Source organism: Zootoca vivipara, chromosome 16, assembly GCF_965207765.1.
Source record: "Zootoca vivipara chromosome 16, rZooViv2.hap1.1, whole genome shotgun sequence".
Lineage (NCBI taxonomy): Eukaryota > Metazoa > Chordata > Lepidosauria > Squamata > Lacertidae > Zootoca > Zootoca vivipara.
Genome location: NC_142599.1, coordinates 32,138,069 through 32,161,373, shown reverse-complemented (window position 1 = coordinate 32,161,373; position 23,305 = coordinate 32,138,069). Strand labels below are relative to the sequence as shown.

General features: G+C 48.2%; 1 protein-coding gene across 2 annotated transcripts; it reads left to right on the top strand.

Moving 5' to 3' along the window:
* Nucleotides 1-4,670: 4,670 nt before the first annotated feature.
* ADAMTS4 (ADAM metallopeptidase with thrombospondin type 1 motif 4) lies at nucleotides 4,671-21,664 on the top strand. 2 transcript variants are annotated; one of them, XM_088660179.1, is made up of 10 exons: nucleotides 4,671-5,037; nucleotides 5,503-6,255; nucleotides 11,950-12,273; nucleotides 13,486-13,618; nucleotides 14,079-14,246; nucleotides 14,697-14,983; nucleotides 15,543-15,729; nucleotides 16,136-16,311; nucleotides 16,544-16,719; nucleotides 18,700-21,664. In XM_088660179.1, exons 2-10 carry the CDS (start codon nucleotides 5,626-5,628, stop codon nucleotides 19,112-19,114), a joined length of 2,496 nt encoding a protein of 831 aa, XP_088516305.1. In that variant the 5' UTR covers nucleotides 4,671-5,037; nucleotides 5,503-5,625; the 3' UTR covers nucleotides 19,115-21,664. The 2 variants fall into 2 exon arrangements, with proteins under 2 accessions (XP_088516305.1, XP_034954030.3); XM_035098139.3 differs by having other exon boundaries at nucleotides 4,671-6,255.
* The last annotated feature ends 1,641 nt before the right edge of the window (nucleotides 21,665-23,305 follow it).

The following is a 23,305-nucleotide window of genomic DNA, read 5'->3' as shown; positions in this document are numbered from 1 at the left end:
GTTCAGAGCTGTGTGGTGCCGTTTGCCGATGAAAAAAACCCCTCTCTCACACATGATGAACTCATACATTCCAGTGCACTAGTTAGCATATTATTTGGTTCAAACAAAATGAGCCCAGCTGCAGGATGGCTAAGCCACTGTGATGCCACAGAATGCTCACAAACATTCCAGCTTCTAAACGGGAGGGGAAAGGTCTGCTGCAGAGTGCTGCTGCTTTGCAGGCAGAAGTTCTCAGGTTAAATCCTGGGCACCTCCAGTCAAAAGGGTCAGGCAAGATGAAAGACCCTTCTTTGCCTGAGACCCTGGAGAGGTACTGCCAGTCAGAGTTCATAATATTGGGCAGGATGGTCACAAGTAGCCTGACCTGGGGTACTATAAAGCAACTTGTTGTGAAAGGCAGCTTGGCCAGAAAACAAAACCCCAACTCTGCACTTTTATGAGGTTGCTGTGCCCTTAGATTTGCCGTCTGGCCCAGAATTTGGGTTTCAGGTAATCTTGGTTTCCTCAAAGGACAAAACAACCTCACATATGTTTGTAGTCCCTACACCTGCTGGAAAATCTCCCAAAACGGCAAGTGCCTAACGCAAGCTATGTCCCGTAAACCAGCAATTTACGCGAGGACTATGTTCCAGGAATCGCACCTAAGGGCAAAGTCGTGTATTGTCAAACCATATGGGGTTTGATGGCGAGTGGCCTTGCCAAAGTCTTTTTTCCTGGACACCTGCCCGCTTTTTTATCATTTATTTATTTTGCCAAGCACATAAATCTGAATGCGAACAACTTAAATGTCCATAAATTGTGGGCTTGCAGTAATGCAAAACATAGCCAATGCATTATATTCAATGTATGTAGTTCTTCCTTGCTGAAGCACTATTATTACTACCTACCCTCCACCCGCAGGTGCCAGGGCAGGTTACAATATTTTAAAATTCAGAAATTAAAAACAGTTAATACAAATGACAGTCAGAGGAATACAAAGCCCAGCCACTTGTCCACCCCTCAGGCCAGCTCTGAGGAGCACGGCGAATGGCTTCCCATATACCTTTTGAAAAGCTTTAATGAATGGAGGCAATTTAAAATACCTGACCTAGTTTCTTCGCCTTGATATTTGGCCCCCGTGTGAAGAAGGGCTGGGACCGTGATATCAGGAGATGGAACATTTGATTCAGGAAAAGGTGGGTGGGAGGGATATTCAGAAAAAGAAACCACAGCCTTCCCAAACTTGCTTTGTACATTTTAAGTTCTACCGTTTCCATGATGCCAAGGTGGTGGTAAAGATGGCACGCAACCAAGAAAATTAACCAGAGGATGAGGGTAGATTTTGTCGCCACTTTGAAAGAACTAAGACTGGGCGAGGGTTTGTGTTTGTTTTGCCACCGGTGATGGGTTTGCCAGAGTAGCTAAAAATTCCCCCCAGGTTTTTTTGTTTTGTTTTTTGTTTTGCTCCTGACCTACAATAGTTGTGGCCATTTCCAGGTTGGAGCTGCAGACTTTTTCATCTCCTGCAGCTCAGTGCTCCAGGTGGGGGAGAGGGGGTATAAGAAGGGACTGGGAGAGAAAAGGAAAAGATGAGAGTATATTTTTGGCTGCAAAAGGCTTCTGCACATGGGGCGGTGTGTGTGTGTGTGTGTGTGTGTGTGTGTGTGTGTGTTGGAGGGGGGTGGAACAGATGTGAAAAGGGGGAGGGGGGAAATGGAACAAACCAGACTAACTTAAATTCAAGACCTACAGAGAGGGTGAATAAATGTGATGAAAGAATGAAAATAATGCTAGGAGGTTGGAAAGAAAGACAAGAGGCAGGCAGTTAAAGGAGGGGGATGAATGTACAATGCAGTTATAGGAGGTGGGGGTAAATAATGGGTGTTTTATTAATCAGTTGGTTTTTTTTTTAGTAACTGAGTTTTTCCATAAAGGTGTTGCTTAGGTTTCAGCAGAGGGCCTAGTGAGCCAGAAGGATCTCCCCTTGCTACTTTGGCGGAGCTGGAGGGGAGTCGATCCAAGGAAACCTGAATCTAAGAGAAAGAGAGAGAGAGAGAGAGAGAGGCTGAGAGATGGGGTTAGAGCAGGACAAAGAAAAAATAAGAGAGGGGAGGGAGGAAAAGCGAGCAAGTGAGAGAATCAGATACCGTATAATTTGTTCATTGTGGTCATAACATTGTATAGACTGTGACAAGATACCAAGTAGGTCTCTTGGTTTGTTTTTTGTATTATAAAAATACAACAAAGAATCCATTCTACTTATTTTTGAAACCGTGGGTCCTTGCAGATGACCTGTTTAATGAACGTTCAGTGGTGACTGACTTGCAGAAAGCTTACGTGGAGGTTAGACCAATGTTCTTCAACCCTGAGTCCCCACATTTTTGTTGGACTACAACTCCCATAATCCCTAGCCACTTTAGCCAATGGGTCGGGGATGATGGGAGTCGTAGTCAAATGACTTCTGGGGGCCCAAGTTTGCAGAACACCAGCATTAGACTGCATCCGATCTATTCTGAGCTGCGTTAGTTCTGATTTGTTTGCAGGGCTGGTCATATGACAATGAGTGTTTGTCCAGCCTGCATTCTGATCTGCTTCCAGGGTGTATATAGGTTGTCCGTTTAGTCATCCCCCATCACTTTCCAAACCGCAAAAAGTCAGTTGCTCTTTTTTTAAAAGATCACACCCACATCATGCATTTAAAGCACCACTCATTAACAGCCAGGGCTTTCCCCCATTGTAGTTTGTTAGGAGTGCTGCTGAGAGTTGTTAGGAGAAACCCCTCACCGAGCTAGCACCCTAAACAAACTACAGTTCCCAGGATTAGTTGGGAGAAGCTGTGGCTGGTATCATAGTGCTTTAAATGTATGGTACAAATGTGGCTGGTGTCTATATATATAATTTTAAAAACCACATTAAAATTCATAATCAATAGAAGAAAGAGCTCCTTCTTTTATGGAAGGAAGGAAGGAGAGATAGAGAGAAAGAGGGAAAGAGAGAGAGAGAGAGATCACCGCCACTGGCTAAGGAAAGTATAATTGTAGTGCTCGGCTGCCAAGCCACGAGAAAGATTTCTCTCTCTGGAACTAAGCCCGATTTCCCCCTTCTTTCAAAAGCGCTGAGTTTTCCAAGGCCTTAACCCCTGCTACGTCTTGCTCTGTTTGGCCTCTCTCCTGGCTTTCCCAAAGGAGACCCAAGGGACTGTGGGAAAGCTGGACAACATGTTCTCAGAAGAACTCTCTTGGTCTGGGAAGGGTAGGGAGGCTGCTGTAAAATGGCAGCCCTTGTCTGACTACCTCGAAGGGTGAGAGACTTATCTTGTACAAAGACACCACCACCACCACCACAAATGGCAAAATCATCTGGGATGTCATGAACGAATGCAAAGCTGACTGTCCCAGAGGCCAAGTCAGAGGCCTGCCATTTTGCTATGGGGATTACTTAGATGGGCACAGGGGGTCTTGGCCAGGCCTGGGTCTACCGTTGAGCAGAGGGAAGTGCTGCCTCAAATATATAAAAATGTAAAAGGTCCATGTTTGGGGCTTTCCACTTTTCTCGGAAACCACTTGACTGATTGCATTGAAATTTTGACACAACATTCCGTGCGGATGTCGTAGTGTTTGGATATACATAGATTATATATACGTAATATTATAAAACCTTACAACGTCCAATTTCTTTTTCCATTTTCTCAAAATTGCCACAGCAATGCGTGCCCGGGCCAGCTAGTATAATATAAAAACAGCTTTTGATTGGGAATGTTAAAATATTACTTTACTCAATGGAGGGACCAGTTTTCCCTCAATATATTTTGTTGTTTCTATTGTCCTTATAAAATACAGCAGTTTTGACATCAAAGCTCTTCCATTTCTTAACTTTTGGTATGTCCTGTAACCTCCACCTGCTTCCTTTGCCAGCCAAAGACTGTGCCATTGGCTTGAGCATAGCTGTCAAAGTTCTCCCCTTTTTAAAGGGAAATTCGCTTATGCTGAATAGGCTTCCTCACAAGAAAGGGGAAACCTTGACAGTTATGGGCTTGAGAACTGACTTGGAAATGAGTCCCACACAGTTCAATGGAACTTACTTCCAGGTAAGTGTTTCTAGGATTAGGACAGGTGTTGAGGAATGTGTGGCCCTCCAGATGTTGTTGAACTCCAGCTCCCATCAGCCCCAGCCAGTCGTGTCCAATAGAAACACCTGAAGTTTCTATGATGCCATTTCCCACACTTTAAAAAAGCATTCAGGGTTCAAACCACGTGGACTAGTAGCAATCAGAACAGGGAAGTCTCCCACCCTCCACTTAAAAGTAGGTGTGGATTTTGGGTGATTTCAACTCTGAAACAGCCAGCATGCTTTCACTCACTGTAGCAACATCTGTAATAATAATGATAAAATCCTGTACACAGCCAGATATAGCAAAAGGGAATCTATAAAAGAGAAGGTCCGGACATTGTGTTTAAAGAGAAGAAAAAAGCTGTGTCAGAAATTGGCAATCTGTTGAGTCACAACTGCAATTCCCACCCTTAAATTGGCTTCTAGCCAACGGCTGAACTATCATTTCCCTCTGCAACCCACTCCCCCCTTACTTTGGACGGAAAAGAAAAGAAAAGAACCCACATACAAACTGTTGTAATTTATGATCTCATCAAACGACTGCCTGCTTGCGTCTTTTGTACTTCAGCAAAATTGGAGGGGGGGCCAAGGAAGGCTATAAAAAAATACCTTGCTTCAGCCAATCAGCAGAAGCCAAAAACAGCTGTTAAAAGGAGCTGGATGCTTGGAAGAGCAACTATAGCGCAATTTAATAAAGGAGGAGAGATTAATACACACATAAATATATATATATCACATACACACATTTTCTCTCTCTCTCTCTTGCGCTCTTTCAAACTCAAAAAGTTCCCAAGGATTCTTAGACAGACGCGAAGAAAAGAGAAAACGCCAACTGGAATTGACATTGATTTTTTTGTGGTTTCTTTTCTTTCTTTTTTCCTCTTCCACCGGCTTTTCATTCAAGCTCCTTTATTCAGAAGGAAGGAAGCCCCCTTTTTGAAGAGAGAGGTATATTTATATATTTGTATTTCTTTAAAAATTTGGAACAAAAGGAAAGGAAAACCTCAGCTCCATCCTGTTGCACAGGCTTCCAGATCGCTGCCGGGTTTTTTTGTTTTAAAAAAGAGTGTGTATGCGCTGAAAAGAAGACAGCTCAAAAAGACTTGGCATTGAGGTGGGGAAAGAGAGAGAGAGAGAGAGAAACCCCACAATTCTGGAAAAGGGACTTCTTGATGGTCCATTTTAAAGAAATTTAAATAGGCAGTGAGGGACTTCATGCTGGGGTGTTTGAGGTGGTGACGAGGTGGATTTCAAAACCCAAAGGAGAGTGGATGATGCTCCTTGCTTAGGTGCTGTGAGCCACAGATAAGACAGAAGGAGTGAGCTCAATTGCCTCTGTTTACTGCCCACATCCTTTGTGTGCATCAGCTGAGTTGTTGATTTGTTTTTGTTTTTATTTTTTGCTAATCTCAGGGGCTCCTCTTTTTCCTTAAAAGAATCTTCGTTCTCCCTCAAAGATCACCAAGCTTTTTTTAAAAAAAAAAAAATTTGTTGCCCTTTCTCCCCGCAAGGTTACTTTTAGCAAAACAAAACAAAATGTTCCAAATGTTTCTTCTTTGGTTTATCACCTGCTGCCACCTGGTCCTCGCTGTGGACGAACGGGCCCGTTTCGGCCAGTATCAAGAAGAAATAATTTTCCCCGAGAGACTCAATGCCACATTCCATCTTGTGGGTTGGGATGAGAGTGGCATGCTAGGCAACGGCCTGGATAGCAGCGGCAGCTCAGATGAGCGGCTCTCCTACCGCCTTCGCGTGTTCGGTGAAGAACTGCTCTTAAATTTAGAGAAAGACCCTAGCTTCGTCGCAGAGGGCTTGACGGTCCAGTATTTGGGACGGTCGGCACAAGCAGTGGACGGCTTGGCCGAGCAAGGGACCTACTTCACTGGCACGGTGAACTCTGATCCGGAATCGATTGTGGCGGTCAATTACGATGGGGCGTCGCTGCTGGGAGTGCTTCAGTACCGTGGCACTGAGTACCACATGCAGCCCCTGGAAGGGGGAGCCCCAAACACGGCAGGAGGAGCTGGCGCCCACGTGGTGAGGAAGAAGATGCCAGAGAAAACGGACAGGCCAATGTGTGGCGTCGGGTCCCAGGCGCCCGAGAGCGCGACAGCCCCTGCAGGCAAACCATTGCCCAAGGACGAAGCATCTCCCAGAAGAGCAAAGGTAAGAGCGGGAGCATGAGGGGGGGGGATGCGGCTGTCAAAAACACTTACCGGGAATACTTTGCACACGCCATTTAGTTCCACGTTGCACTCGGTGCCGGCTTTTGAGTCCTTGTTTAAGCATTTCTGTCTTGCTCTTTAAGGAAGCTGCAAGATACAGGGTCAGACCACTTGTACATCTCGTTCAGTATTGTCCACGTTGGCCGGTGGTAGCTCTGCAGGGTTTCAGGCATGGGATATGAACAACCTGACCGAAGGTGATTGCGATTGAACCTGGGTCCATCTACATCCATTTTGGTACGGCCCTTCTTCCCACCCAAAAGGTTCTTTAGAGGTTCCTGGTGGGAATGTTCTCAACCTGCCCACTATATCCCCATTTTCCTGGGAGCCCGTAGCAGTATCAGGTATCCAACAGAGGTTTGGTGCTCACTTCCGTGTTAATTGCTTCCGGGGGGGGGGGGGAATCCATTTCCAACCCGGTAAACCCGGGAAATTGTGGGGCTTTTGCACTGTACTTCCCACAGTTTTCATGCATCATGCCACCACCACTCACGTGAAATTGGGGCGGTATTCCGGCATACGGTTATTTTCTGTCATTTCCATTGGTGAATCATGGGGGAACAGAAGCACGCATGCGCCTAAAGTCTGGCGACGTGTCCAATGATAGGTCAGGTCACACCACGCCCACTGGTATGAATGAAATCTAGTACGGCGCGACAAGATGCTGATATAAAAGCCACTGTTCCATAATGCAACAGGCGATGCGGTGGAAAAGGAACTTTAGGAACCAGAACAGAAGAGCCTGCATTATAGCCAGGCAATCTACCGCAATAAACTCCATGTCTGAATGCACTCTTAGTTGGACCAAGAGAGGTTACTGCTGTTGCTGCTTCTCCTGACTAGCTTGGAGAAAGCAAGTGAACAGCAATGGTGAGGAGAAGGAGGAGCAGAGCCAGGAGGCTCTGGGGTAAAAAAAGTAGGGCCCCTTTTGGGATGTGGTTGATCCCTGACATTGACTGTGTACAGGTACTCTTGAGCCAATGGCACCTGGTCTTGCCAGACAAGTTATGAATGGTTCCTGTTTCCTTATTGTGATTCAACCTTCCCCGACCTCATGCCCTCCAAGTGTCACTGAACACCAACTCCCATCAGCCCCAGCCAGCATGGCTATTGCTCAGGCATGATGGGAGCTGTAGACCTAAAGCATCTACAGGGGGTTAGGAAAGGCTGTCATGATTCCTGGCAAGATCACAGATACACCAAAGTGTCGTTGGTAAGAACCACAGACACTAGGCAAAACTGCATACAGAGATATGGACATTAGGGGAGATTTGCACTAAAGCGTCAATGAATTTTCATGAGGACTTCCCTCCCCAGCCACCACCCCAAAGAAATCTTCAAACTGATGTGAAAATACAGAAAGCCAAATGTATGGTTGGAAAAACGAGACACTGAGAGAAGTTGAAATTAACATATTGGCCCATCCCTATCCATACAGCACTTAGCACGCTGTTTCTACCCAAACCCATTGTTAAGAAAGAAGTCTTCTTTTTCATGTTTTCATTTTGTTTGGGTCATATTTTCTAAAGGCATGTTAATTATGATATATCTGTCACTCCCACTCAGTGGCAGGTGGGGAATCTGGATGCAATGTCTGCATCCTTCAGATTTTTCCTTGGGGCCAAGTCTGAGAGTTAATAATGGAACAGAGTGAAGCAGGGAACGCCCAACCCCCAGGCAGTGATTCCACACTTGTACCCACCACCCACCACAACCCTTCCCTCTTCTGACTGCTCTTTGCCCTGGCTGTGAGGTGTCATCAGTTGGGGTTGGGAAAGAGACATGAAAAATATTGGCAGAGCTGTAGAAAGCCATCAGGGGAGGCTGGGGAGAGAAAGCAGCTCCAATGCAGTTGCAAGCCATGTTTGGATGCCATCTTGGAACAGCTGCCAGGATGTCTTGAGAAAGCAGGCCAGTGGTTAGAGGACGGGAGGCTGAACGCAAAGGAGGACAGTGAAGGCTCCTGTCATAAGAACGCAGGAAGCTGCCTTATGCCAAGTTAGACGACTGGTCCATTTAGCTTAGCAACTACCAGTGGCTCACCAAGGTTTCTCCCAGCCTTACCTGGACATGGTGGCTCTCCCTGGGATTGGCTCTGGCGCCACCTACTGTTGGCCTCCTTGCCTTTTGCCCTTCTATTCCCAATGGTCACCAAGAACCCGTGATGGCAGCTATGCACATAGATTATCATGTGCATTTTTTGGTGCAAATCTATGTCATCATCTTCTTTCTTTTTGGGGGAGGTTTTCCTCTTTCTTTCTTTTGAGATGCACAGTTGGCCCCCTAAGTCTGATTGAGGCTCTGCCTTTGCACACCAGCTTAAGCTCATTCAGTGCCACCAGCCAACCTGTACACATCTCTACTGTCAGGATGGAAATATGCCTAGTGACTGTTGGGTTTTCAGGATGTTTGCAAGAAAGTTTGCTTTCAAAGAGAAAGGGAGAGGCTCCTGGCAGTGGCTGGTGCCCATTGGGACCGGTAGGGCAGAAGAGAAGGAGGCTAACAGCAGGTGGCACCACAGCCAACAGCAGGCAGAGCCAAGTGACTCTAGTTTTGAACCCATCCTCTTCCCTGTTCTACAAAGACAACACTGAGACTAAAGAGAAGGAAGGCCAATCAAAGAGCCCTCTCCTGCTTTTGTTCCCGCCTCTAGTCCTGGAGGTAATATATAGTGGTGGCTGGTGACCCATTGGGATTGTCAGGGTGGAAGGTTGTGGATTTCAATGAGAGCCACCCCCCACCACCACCGCCCCATGATTTGAACAGTGGATGATACACACCAGCCCTTGAAGCAAGAGGAGAGCTCCTCGAGGCATGTGCAGAGTTCCTCTTCCTCTGTACCGCTGAGTAAGCAAGCACAGATTAGGAGAGAGAGAGAGAGAGAGAGCAAAGTTTAGGGGAGAGAGAGAGAGAGAGAGAGAGAGAGAGAGAGAGAGAGAGAGCGCTTTCAGGTCTCAAAAAGATTATGGCAGAGAGCATAAGAAAAGCTCTGCTGGATCAGGCCAGAAGCCCATCTATCTGTCATCCTGTTCTCACAGTGGTGAACCAGATACCACTCTGGGAAGCCCACAAGCAAGTCGTGAGTTTTCAACAACTCCCTCCATGAAGCAGAGGTGTTGTTTTATTATTTATTTCAACCATTTACAGACCACTTAATTACAATAGTCTCTAAGCATTTGTTCCAGAACCTAGACACAATGAAAATAAAAACGATTTAAAGCTATAAAATCAGAATTCCTTTGAAATGCCTGCTAGAATAAAAGTCTGACCTCAGCTGGAAGGGAGTTCCATAAAACTGGGTCCTCAATACTGAACACACTGCTCCTAATGGATACGAGCCATTTATATTATAAGTAATATATTTCTTAAAGCCACTAGCATCCACTGTGCCCCAATCTTCCCAACGGAAGCAAAAAAACCTGGGCAAGCACCTGGAACCCCTGGAATCTCACACCACTTGGAGATTGGGGTGGTGTGTAACACTGTGCCTCTGAGACAAGGGGGGGGGAGCGTCTGAAAGTGACTACCCCAAATACCTCTATGATTGGGCAGGGATATAAGGGATCAGGTATCCTTGGCTCAAGTTGTCGCCAATTAAGCCTTGGCAATGAGTGCCAGAACCTTGAACCTGGCCCTGGCAGAGTAAGAGCAACCAGCGCAAGCTTTTGAGCACCAGTGCTATGTCCTGGTGAAGGTCTGTCCCCATCAAATCTGACATCAACCCCGTTCGTATTTTGTCACCCTAACCCTTCACCTCCGGGTCTTCCTGACGTAATGTATGTAATGCAGCGAAGCTGTGGCAAGCTCTGACCTCACATGGTGGCGGGGATGTCTCAGCACCACACAGGCCCCAAGAGACCTCGCCCCCTAGTTAGCGGTAGGCAGGCACTGGTGCCTGGTCTCCTGCTGCACCGAAGGAGTCGACGCTTAAGGCTCTGAGCCAACAGCAGAGACAGCCCTCAAAGACTCCCTCCCTCTGGAATTTTGTCCAGCAGCCAGTCAAGAAAGTTACCCCACATGCTCTCTGCTACTCATCTTCTTCCACGCTGCCTGGCTGGAGACATCAAGGCATTCAGGCACATATGTTGTTTATTTGCTCAAATGGGGCCTGACAGATTAATCAACAGAAGCCCAGGGTTGATTACTCCATCTGTCAGAACTGTTGGGCCTTGTCATCTAAGCTCCCTGACCATCTCCAGCTAAAGAACTGTTTCCCCACCTAAATTGCTTAGTTTCAAATTCCCCAAGCCCTAAATCCATTTTGGTGTCAGGTATTTTACTTGGTACACATCCTTTGCATGCAATCGTTTCAATAAAATCTATTTGATTTTAAAAGTTTTTTTTTTAAGTGTTCCCTGCCCTGCCTATTATTAACAGGAATCTAGGAAGCAGCCTAGTATAGCCCAGTATTGTCCACTCTGACTGGCATCAGCTCTCAAGAATCTCAGGTAGAGAAGAGTCTTTCACATCACTTTCTGTGGCAGGGTTGGGGAATCTAATACCAGGGGCGAAATGTGGCAGGCCGCACACAGCCCATCCCACAAACCATATCCTCAAGTGCTTTTGCCTGGCTGAATGTGTCCTTGAACTGTGATAGTACTTCTTGCTTGGCTGGAAGGAAGATGGTGAAATCTCTCTGTGTGTGTAGAAACCCTTGGGGAAGTGCAATAGCTTCATGGTAAAACGACTGCTTTGCTTGCAGAAGGTCACTGGTTCAATCCCCAGCATCTCCAGATACAGGACCCTGGAGAGCAACTGCCAATCAGGGTAGAGTGACAATACCGAGATAGATGGACAAATGGTGTGGCTCAGTATAAGACAGCTTCCTTTGTTCCTGGGTTTTGCATGGCTGGAATGGAATTTACCATACAAAGATAAGAGTCATATCCATTGCTTCACCCACTTCTGCATCCCCCCGGTATGTGCCCCCCTGGAAGAAATGCAGCCCCCAGGCTGAAAATTAGGTTTTCTGTAGCCTGACGTACATGGTACTTCTAACATGAAACAGCGGGGAATCTCCTGCATTCAAAGCAGGTGCTTTGCCATTGAACTACAATCCTTCTTCAAATATAACTGGCTAGCAGAATTGTACCTGATGCTGCTCAGGAATTCTAAGAAACAGAAAAAGCAGCACAGTCTTGAAATCAGTGCTTAAAATCAGTGTAGTTTTGAAAGGTTTGTTCTGCCATCTTGATTCAAAATGGTGTCCAATTGTATCCAAAGACAGACAAAAACCTGCTCCTCAATCTCAGGAACCACCATGAAAAACTTGGTTAAAATCAGTGCAGTTTTGAACGGAATGGTCTGCCATCTTGATTCAAAATGGCGTCCAAATGTCTCCAAAGATAAGACAAATATACCTGCTCCTCAATTTCAGGAACTGCCATGCAAAAACCTGTTGTGGTATCGTAAGAGGTGTCAAAATGCATAGACAGCAAACAGCTTCTCAAAACATATAGCAGATAACATTAATTAAATTGATGGATCTGTCATTTCATGTATCCCCACCCAGTGTTTTGTTCCTGCCTAGGCACTTAGGGTAATGCTTGCTCCCCCATGGTGTGGGGGGGGGCAGAATGAGGTTTACATGCCCTCTTTCCAACTCACCTCTCTTCATCCCTTCTGTTCCCTGCAGCGGTTTGCTTCCATCCCACGCTATGTGGAGACTCTGGTGGTGGCTGACGAAGAGATGGCACATTTCCACGGCGCAGGCCTCAAGCGTTACCTCCTCACCATCATGGCAGCCGCCGCCAAGTTCTTCCGACACCCCAGCCTGAAGAATCCAGTCAACTTAGTTGTGACCAGGCTGGTTGTGATTGGACAATCCGAGGATGGGTTGCGGGTGTCTTCCAATGCTGCTGAGACGCTGCGGAATTTCTGCACGTGGCAGAAAGGCCTCAACAAGGAGAGTGACGAGGACCCTGAGCATTTCGACACGGCCATTCTTTTCACCAGGGAGGTAAGTGAACTGCCGCTCGGTATCCCCCTATATGCTGCACAACGAACCCGCACAACTAAAATTCTGCACCAAGGAAAGTGGCCAATTCTGCAATCTGCATAAATTCTGCAGATTGGTCACATTGGCATTTAGCGATATTCTCCTTGATTTCCTAACCTGTGAAAAGTTCCAGGGATTGCAGCAAAACTCAGGTTTGGTTTCCTTTGGGTGAAAGAGAGCCCCCAGAGGCTTAAGGGGTATTTGCAATAAGTAGCCAGTTGAGAGCCGGAGGGTAGATAAGACTAGGACCAGGATGTTCTGGGTTCAAATTCCCTATTCAGCCATGAAGCTCACAAAAAAACCCCAGGGATGAATGGATGGATGGATAGATAGATAGATAGATAGATAGATAGATAGATAGATAAAGGTAAAGGGACCCATGATCATTAGGTCCAGTCGTGACCGACTCTGGGGTTGCGGCGCTCATCTCATGTTATTGGCCGAGGGAGCCGGTGTACAGCTTCCAGGTCATGTGGCCAGCATGACAAAGCGGCTTCTGGTGAACCAGAGCAGCACACGGAAACGCTGTTTACCTTCCTGCTGTAGCGGTACCTATTTATCTACTAGCACTTTGAAATGTTTTTGAGCTGCTAGGTTGGCAGGAGCTGGGACCCAGCAACGGGAGCTCACCCTGTTGCGTGGATTCGAACCGCTGACCTTCTGATCGGCAAGCCCTAGGCGCAGTGGTTTAACCCACAGTGCCACCCGCGTCCCAAGATAGATAGATAGATAGATGCCAACAAAAAGAAAATTGGAAGAAGGAAGAAAACATTTTAAGAACCTACTACCTACAAACTCTTGTTGACTGGAGGTTTTGAAAGAGATGTTGGATGGCCTTCCATCAGGAATTTGTTAGCTATGATTCGTGTGTTGCAGGGAATCATAGGTAACTAGAACCTTCCAACCCTACAGCTTTCTGATTCTATCAGTTCTAGCTTGGTCTGAACGCAAGTGTCTGACCATCTCTCCACCTACTGACTTGCAAGGAGAGCTGATTTGGTGGCCAATGGGTGCATTCTCCTCCAGAAAGATACTGTACATTTTGCCTGCTGAGTCCTGCCGAGGGTGCCATCCAGATGTGGCCAGGGCCACCTTGGAGGCTCCTTTAATGGCTGTTTCTGCCCCACTGTGCATTGGTGGCCTTTACAATATGCACTCGTCTTTCCCTGGCAGAATCTTTGCGGGCGCTCTAGCTGTGGCACTCTGGGCATGGCGGATGTGGGCACTGTGTGTGACCCAGAACGCAGCTGCTCCATCGTGGAGGACGACGGGCTCCAGTCTGCTTTCACCGCAGCGCATGAGCTTGGTAAGTGGGGACTGGCACCTTGCACTCAACCAACCACCCCTGGGGGCATTCCCATGGATCCACCCCTGCCGAAAAGCCAGGTGGTCTATTCCCAAGAAAGACAGAGGTGTGGAGCGCAAGCCTAGGCTTGTCTAGTCAGCAAAATGAGTTTCATGAAAGATAATGTATCAATGACTAATCATCAGGGCTATGCTCTGCCTTGACTCTCGGAAGCGGAATGCCTCTGAATAACAGTCGTTATTTATCGTTCGATGTGTTTGGTTCCCTGGGCTCATTTGGGAGGAAGGGCAAGATATAAGCTTAATAAATAATAACTAATCCTGGAACCCTAAACTTCACATTAGATAGCAGATTCTGTTCTTGAATGGCCGAGTAATTAATGCAAAATATCCTGCAGCTTCACAAGTATATGGGGAGCTGGAGCTGAATTCTCTCTCTCTCTCCTTTCCCCCTTGTATAGGCCATGTCTTCAACATGCTCCATGATGATGACAAGCACTGCAGAGAGATGAACCGCCACTCAAACTCGCGCCACATGATGGCCTCCATCATGTCACCCGTGGACCCCGAAGAGATGTGGTCCCCTTGCAGTGCCCGCTTCATCACTGACTTCCTAGACAACGACCACGGTAAGACTTCGCCTTCCGATCTGTGCATTCCCTGTGCATCCCCTTGGATTTTTTCTGCCCCGGTGGTCGAGCTTCCTTCCTCACCGTCCTACCCTCATGTGACAACTTAAGCACCTAGGGAGAAGGGGCAGCAATTCAATTCGGTTTGCATTGAAAGGAGAACCAAAACAATGCATAGACGGAAAGCAGCCATTTTTTTGAAATTCACACATCTCTAAACGTTGTAGTGCCATTCTCCGGCCAAGTGATGTGCAAAGAAACATATATATGGGGTAAAGCATGTATTAAAATGCATATGCAGTAATGGTGAATAGGGCATACCAAAAAGGAAATTTTATTAGGGAACATTGCTTTGCAGAACTGTATACTCAAAACTGACAGATCTGCCCATTCCTAGGCCTAGAATTAACCAATCTTCTGGTTCCCCCTTCCTTGCCCCTTGCCCTGCAGGCCGCTGCCTCTTAGACAAACCACGCGAACCCCTGCACCTCCCAGCTGCCTTCCCTGGTAGTGATTACGACGTGGACCAGCAGTGCCAGCTGAGCTTTGGGCCCGACTCGCGCCACTGCCCCAGCATGCGTCCCCCTTGTTCCTCATTGTGGTGCACGGGGCAGATCAACGGGCAATACATGTGCCAGACGAAATACTTCCCCTGGGCCGACGGGACACCTTGCGGTGAAGGCAAGAGTTGCATGAGCGGCCAGTGCATCAGCAAAGTCGACTTGAAGGCGTACAATGTGAGTAGACCTGCCAGCAGTGTCTCTGCATTCCCGAGGTAGACATGAAGGACACAGGTCTCACTTTTTGAGCTGGGGAGGACCCATTGGGTGGTACTGAATGCACTTGTTCCGTTAGCACAGGGAATTGTGCGTGCGTAATGGTGCTTTCCCTCTTGTCCTCTCCCAGAATGGACATTATGCCCTCCCAAATCTGCTCCTGAGGGTTGGGGGAAGCATCAGGACAGATTTAAGGGGTGCACAGGGGGAAGGAGGGGAGAAGATCTGCTGCACAAGCACCAGTTCTTACGCTAGTGGATCGAATTGCTCGGCACTACACTGGATACAAGCCTTGGAAACCCAAGAACACAAGAGGCACACACAGAGCACGTAAACTGATGCGGAAATGTAGGGAACTAAACTTAAGTTTAGAAAAAGGAGAAACAGATACTGACAGATTCACCTGTCCCTACCGTAGTGCTTGTGAAGTGCTTAGTACACTTGAAAACACCGTATGACGTATCAATTGTCTCACACAAAGCACTTTTTCACTCTCTCTTCCCTTTTATCCTTTTTGCAGATTCCCACCCATGGTGGCTGGGGACGTTGGGGCCCGTGGGGCGACTGCTCCCGCAGCTGTGGAGGGGGAGTGCATTACTCCACCCGCGAGTGCAACAAGCCTGTCCCACGCAATGGTGGCAAGTACTGCGAGGGGAAACGCACCCAGTACCGCTCCTGCAACGTCCAGAATTGCCACGATGGGAACGGTAAGACCATTTCCGTCGCTTTCAAACAGCGTTTCTCAGGCGGACCTGATTGCCACAGCCTGCCCTGGTGCTTCCGCGCCTGTATTTCTTACAGGCTGAAACCATAGCTAGCCAACAGCCAGCGAGTGCAGGCAATAGAGAGCAAGAGAGAGCAATTGTCTGACTCCACATAAGGCAGCTTCCTATGTTCCTGTGTGCTAACTGGGTTCATTATTCCAAGTGGCGCACAGGGGTCTTGCTTAATTGTTCAATATGGTAGAGAAAACATGAGATGGAAGCAATTGTCAACAGGCTTAACATGAATGTTGATGCCCATTTCACACCCCAAATGCACCTGGGGCCGTTTTAGCCTTGCCATCCAGCACTAGTTGCAGGTCTTAACCCCTGTGTGTGAATTCCCCTCCAGCACTGACCTACCGGGAACAGCAGTGTGCTGTCTACAATCACCGCACGGACATGTTCAAGGACTACCCTGCCCCCATGGACTGGGTGCCCCGCTACAGCGGTGTGGCTGAGCGTGATCAGTGCAAGTTGACCTGCCAATCCCATGCCCTGGGCTACTACTATGTCCTGGAACCGAAGGTAAGTGTTACCACGGCAACGTGGGCCTCCCGTCCCTCAGGAGACCCTGAGGTTATTTTACACTTAACAGGCTTTCGGAAACAAAACGCAAATCAACGGACAGCTATCTGAGAGTGTGTAGGCGGGAGATGGGGAATCTGGAAGGTGTCGTGGGGGAGGAAGCGGAGGACCGAAGAGGAAAGTGGTTTTCCCATAAGCCCTTGGGGCAGCAAACTGAATTGTTTGGTTCTAGGTGGATGATGGAACACCTTGCTCCCCCGACTCCACTTCAGTCTGTGTCCAGGGGCGCTGCGTCCACGCTGGTTGCGATCGTGTCATTGGCTCGAAGAAGAAGTTTGACAAATGCATGGCATGTGGAGGGGACAACTCTGGATGCACCAAGATCTATGGTTCTTTCACCAACCCTCAGTGAGTGATTTTTTTTTTGCAGGCGCTGCTTTGTGTGGCAATAAGACATTTGGAATGAACAATGTGTTTCCCTCCTTCCCAACCCCAAGCATTTCTTTACAGATAGTTAGAGACCTTGCTGATGTCATTACTTCAACAGTTAAATATAGGCCTACGCCAAAAGTATCCATAGGAACCCTAATTCAAGAGCTCAGATATAAATGAATAGTTCTTGCATTCATGAATTTCAGGTTGTATCCAAGAGTAATCCTACATGGAGCAGATCCATTGAAATGAATGGAGTTGACTCTGGGCTCCGAGTATAACATGTTGTTGCTTAGTCGTTTAGTCGTGTCCGACTCTTCGTGACCCCATGGACCATAGCACGCCAGGCACTCCTGTCTTCCACTGCCTCCCGCAGTTTGGTCAAACTCATGTTCGTAGCTTCGAGAACACTGTCCAACCATCTTGTCCTCTGTCGTCCCCTTCTCCTAGTGCCCTCAATCTTTCCCAACATCAGGTTCTTTTCCAAGGATTCTTCTCTTCTCAGTTGTCTTTGTCCATGGAGTTTTCTTGGTAGGGATACTGGAGTGGCTTGCCAGTTCCTTCTCCAGGTGGATCACGTTTAGTCAAAACTCTCCACTATGACCTGTCCATCTTGGGTGGCCCTGCATGGCATAGCTCATAGCTTCTCTGAGTTATTCAAGCCCCTTCGCCACGGCAAGGCATTGATCCATGAAGGGGCCGAGTATAACATAGATGGATACAAACAGTGCTTTTTTTCTGGGGGTACGCAGGGGTACGCATAGCCCTAAACATTTTGTGAATCTTTGTACTATTGTCCATTTACTGTATTTATTTTCCCCGATTTGAACTATAAAATGGTTATTTTCTTGAGTCAAAATGAGAGTACCCCTAAACATTTTTTAAAGAAAAAAAGCACTGGGTACACATACATATATATTCATACTTACATGATTTGCTCCAATTATAACACCATCCTGTTCCCATTCCTAACAAAAAAGGTGTAAGAACTTTCATGTATTTTGAAGGGAAAGCTATAAAGTGGCTTCCCCTGCATGCAGTTGAGTACAGAATAACAAATGCACATAAGTTAATTCCAACCAAACAACTGGGTGATTTTTAACAGCCCCTGATTCCTAGAAGACCGTGGACTGCTGTCTGCAAGGAATCATGTCCATGGGGACACAGCTCCTGTATGACTGGGATTAAGCAGTATACAAAGTGTTGAAACAAATAAATGATGTGGAAAGGGTGGGACCTCTCACTCCAACCCCACCCAGCCCTAAATCCCATCCGGCCCTAAGACCTGGCCTTTCTCGGACCAAGAGATTGGCTCCTATTCCCAGCTTCCTAGGGCCGCATTCACACCATTCATTTAAAGCCATAGCACAGCACCTTAAGCAGTCATGGCATCCCCCAAAGAACCCTGGGAGAGGTAGTCTGTCAAGTATGCTAAGAGTCATCAGGAGCCCCTTATTCCCCTTGTAATTCCCAAAGTTCTCTGAGAACCACTCAGAAAATTTGGGTGCTCAGCCACACTTCTGCAGCTTGTCCCATGCCTGGAATAAGGTTACCAGACATCCCCGTTTCCCGGGGACAGTCCCCGGATTGACAAATCAGTCCCCTGACAAAATCCATCTATTTAGTAGGAAGTTGAAAAGTGTCCCCGGATTCAGTGAAGAAAATCTGGTAACCTTATCACGGCTCCAAGCAGTTTTCCACCGCTTTCCTCTGGAAAATTTGTTCTTCCGCGTGCAATCAGAACAGCAATCTGCAGAAAAACCAGATTGCCCTTTGTTCTGATTCAGCGCTAAAATGCAGGTTTCCCCCTGGGGGAAGGGGAGTGGCAAGGAAAACAGAAGTGTGAATGAGCCCTGAGTCTTGTGGAGGCCTGGCCACCCTGCCCCTCAGAGGCAGGCCTTTGCCGCTCTCCATCTTAGCTGATCCCTGATGTTTCTTGTCCTTCCGCCCAATCAGGTACGGTTACAACGATGTGGTTATCATCCCGGCGGGAGCCACCAACATCCTGATCCGCCAGAGCAGCGGTCCATCATCCTCCAGCGACGGGATCTACCTGGCTCTCCGCCGGCGGGACAGCACTTACGCCCTCAACGGCAACTACATCCTGGCACCTTCTGAGCAGGACGTTCACCTGCCAGGCGGGGTGAACCTGCGCTACAGCGGGGCCACCAAGGCCATGGAGACGATCGTGGGGCGTGGGCCCCTGAAAGAACCGCTTACCTTGCAAGCCTTGGTGGTGACCGACCAGAAGACCCCCCGCCTCAAGTACACCTTCTTCGTCCCCAAGGCTCCAAAGAGGTTGTCGAGCCAGTGGCTGAAGCAGAAGGCTCGCATCTTGGAGGTCCTAAGGAACCGGAGAGGCCGCAAATAGACATGCGCACCTCTCGCGGAGAGGTGGTTCCTGGCCAGGCCTCCTGACTTGCTCTGGCCCCTGCAACCCACAATGGAGGCAGGCGTCTGCGTGCGGAGGGGGCTCAAAAGGCACGTCTTCTTAATGTTGCTTTCCCGAAGATGTCCAAACTGCACCAAACCTTCCCCACCAACCCCACAAACAAGAGACCCTAAGCAGCAAAAGCTGTTAGCAAAAAAGCAGGTACAGTACCAGGTTTTGGTCCCTGCTCGATGGCTCAGGGACCTTCCAGGACCTTCCTCTGCAGCGTGTCGTGGACTCTCTTTCTTGGCTCAGCCTGGACATTTGAAGACTCAGGACACAAACCAAGTTGTGGGGGAAAGGGGCAAGCACCCAGAGGCTTAAGGCCTTGTGTGCCTGAAAGGGCTTGACCTCAAGTGTGGGTTTGTCAAGCCAAGCTGTTTCCTCCTCCCTGGGAGGGATCTGATAAGTTATGGGGCGAGGGTCAGCCGGGCTACAAAATGGCATCCAGGGTGGGGAGGAGGAGATGAAGAAAAGCCTCTTGCTGTTTTCTTTTGAGGGGGGAATGAGCGACAGGGAGAAGCAACGGAGCTAACTGAAGAGAACAGGCATCAATTCTGCAAAAACAACATCTGGCTTAGCCGAGGCCGTCAACGGGCCTATTCTCCATTGTGCTTGTTCCCTCAATTTTTTTTTTTATTCCTGTCCGCTCGTGTACTGTATTTATTATCCTTTTTATTTATTCACTACTCTGGATGCATAAAGAGTATTACAGGCATCCCCAAACTTCGGCCCTCCAGATGTTTTGGACTACAATTCCCATCATCCCTGACCACTGGTCCTGTTAGCTAGGGATCATGGGGGTTGTAGACCAAAACATCTGGAGGGCCGCAGTTTGGGGATGCCTGGAGTATTCATTGTGGGGAGGGTTTATATATATATATTTGTTGTTGTTGCTGCTGCTGCTGCTTTTTTAAAAAACAAAACAAAGGAGGCAGCAATGTTCCTCAGCCTCACCAAAACTTGGCAAGTTTACACCACACGTTTTTTCTGGGGGAGCCAGAAAATGTGCTCGAATCAGCGGCGTCTACCTCAGCCTCTTAGCGCCTCCTTCTTCCCCCACTCTCTGCTCTCAAATGGGCTTTTTTTTTTGGCCCACCCCACAGCTGTCTCTGGCTTTGGACAGACTCTTCTGCCAGGACAGGCGAGCCTCTCTTATTTTTTTGGCAGCACGTGCCTTTCTCCTTTTTCTTGCGGCAATGACAAGGCACCAGAGAAATTACAGGCCTTGGTTTGGGGGGGAAAGCCGTTCCCGTAGTGGTCAGGCTCTCGGGGCTTTTTCCCCATAGCAGGCCGACCTCAGACAGACCTCCCTTCTTATATCTTGTCAAGGGAGGGGTGAAGGGACCAGGCCTTTGTGCCTCTCTCACTGTTGCGGCCTGCAGAAGAGGCCTCGGTGAAGAATTCCCTCCCCTCAGCCCAGAAAATAATGTTGTGTCTGGGCTGGTTCCCAATTATCACAGGTTGCGAGGGGAGCTGACGGCCCTAACATTATGGGCTAGGAGGCACTGCCGAGTGAGTAGCAAGGGAATAAGCAGTAGCTTAGCATGAGGAGGCCGTTAAAAGGGAATTATTTTTCCCAACGTAAAAAAAAAAGTGAGGGGAAGCAGGTGATTTCATTGAGGTGGCAGGGAGAGAGAAGGCCACATCCAATGCCTGTCATACAGCAAACCCAGTGGAATCAATGGTTCGGACTCGCTTAGGTCCACTCTGGGGCTACTCTGAGTAAAAGTCAGTTGGCCATCGTCCCTAGACGCTGACGTTCAATTCTTCTAAAATGAGAGCAGGGGTTAGCAGTTGCAGCGGTGAAGTAGGGCGAAGGTGGGAAACAATGGGACTCCACCAGCTCTGAGATGCGAAAGGATGCCAAGCCAGGGTCTTCCCATTGTCTCTCCCCTCCCCAAACACCTGAGGAGTAGAAGCACATGGGCCAAGAGGCAGCAAAAGGGAACAAGAAACTCATTCTGCACATTGCTGTGCCAGAAGCACCAGCCCTTACAACAGGGGTAGGGAACATTGGGCCCTCCAGATGCTCTTCTTGAACTGCAATTCCCATCATCTCTGGCCATTGGCCCTGCTTGCTGGGGCTGATGGGAGTTGTAGTTGAGCAACATGAGCTATGCCCATACCGAGGCTAAGTTTCCCCCTGGAGGGGGTGAATTATATTTAAAACCTCTGTAGAACCAGAGGGGAACCCCCCAAAAAAACAACTCCCCAGTTTTGTCAGCGATGGCCCTTTCCCTCAACCACAGGGACTGACACTGATAGTTAATTATTTAATTAAACTATAAATTATAAATCGATGAGAATAGCAGCAAAAGCCTTAACTGGCCCCGGGGCAAGTCCCCAGGGGTCATGAGGTTGGGTTTTATATTCGTTTTGTATAGAACAGTGTGTTTGATCTTAATAACTATTGTTGGGGATCTGGGGTTATTTTTTTCGTTTTGAAATAATAAAATCTCCGCCAGGTTATTTAATGCTATTTATAAACCCGGTGTCTTGGTGTGACTCTTTTGGTGGGTGCTGTTATACTGCTACCCCTGGTATTTAGCAGTGGCTTTGGAGAAAGAATTAAGAGGGGGTGAGGAACCTCAGGCCCAGTGGCCAAATGCAACTTTCCAGATCTTTCTAGCTGGGTCCTGGGAACTCTCCCCAAGCCACTCCCCCTCTCTAGGCCACGCCCCTGCCCACCGCCCAAACTCAGCCTGCAAGGGGCAGGGCAGATTCAGATCTGGCCCTCTGGGGGTATTTCCCCTATCCCTGAATTGGGTTTTCTGCCCAGGACTGAGTTATCTGTCCTAGGCAGCACTTCAGTTTCACTTGGTGGCACATAGCTCAGTGGTAGGGTGTCCACTTCCTGAAGCAGAAGGTTCCAGGTTCAATCCCCAGCATCCCCAGATAGTGGAGAAAGATTCCTGCCCCCAAATCCTGGGAGACCTACAGCCTGTCAGCTACACTGAGCTACATGGTGCAATGGCTTGACTCTGTATAAGGCAGCTTCCTGTTACAAAGTCTTGTCTCTGACCCCATGAGCTCAGCTGGCCAAAACGCAGCCTGTTGGCCAGATGTGACCCTGAAGCAATATCATCTGTATCTTTAAGGCAGTTTCATCAAGAAGCAGTGAAGAGCCGGACCTCGGCTTCCCTCGCCAGGGAAAGAAAAGCTTTCAAGCTGTAAATGAGAGAGGGAACATTCTATACTTTTGGGGTGGGGGAACCAGACACCCTTGGCCACTGGCCAAGCTGACCACGGCCTGCTGGGAGAGGAGAGTGCAACAATATTGCCTTGTTAGATCTTGCTTTGGGCTTGGTGTGCAATGCTCAGGAGTTCCGGAGGACACACACTTCAAAATTATATGAACGTTATGACACCCCTACTATCTGTAAGGGGATGAGATCATGTGGCAGACTGTTGTCTATGGACCACTGTGCGGAGAACAGGCTGTGGCCCCCCACAACCATCCAAAGTTTGAGAAGGCAACTCTTTCATCTGTTAATGACTTTGCTGAGCTTACTTGGTTATGGAGGCCACTTTCCAGGCAGATGGATTGGACCAGCCTTTAAATTTCCCAAAATGCACCAATGGAGAAGTGAAGTCAAACTGCTGGAAGGTTGCAGCACCTGCTGTGACTGCAAAGACTCATATGGGAGAGACATGTTTTGTTGCAGCTGGGGCAGATGAAGGTGTATGGTATCTCTCCCAACAAGGTTATAACTGCTGCCTCCCAATTTTTTTGCTGCATTTGTAGCACCAAAGTGACCTATTTGGGGCGCAAATCTGAGCAGTGTGTTATAGGGGTCCTGAGCTACCCAGATGACAAGACATCCCCCCTCTCATCCTTGCCAATGTGGTTCAAAGGAAAGCAGAGCAACATGTTTGGCACCAGCTTGGCTGCAGGAGTTGCCAGAAGGAGGCATGCCAGGTACCCTCCAACCGTCTTAGGGACTCCACTATGGATTTGTGTAGGCTTGACGCTTTTTCTTCTCATGAAGATGTCTCGCAAGGCAGCAATACTAAGCAGGGGATATTATGGGAAATCAGAAAGAGTGACTAGATACAGGTACCTGGGGCTACCTGACATGGTGGGGACAGGGCTGGCATCGGCAGTGGTGCCCAGCCAAATACTCAAGA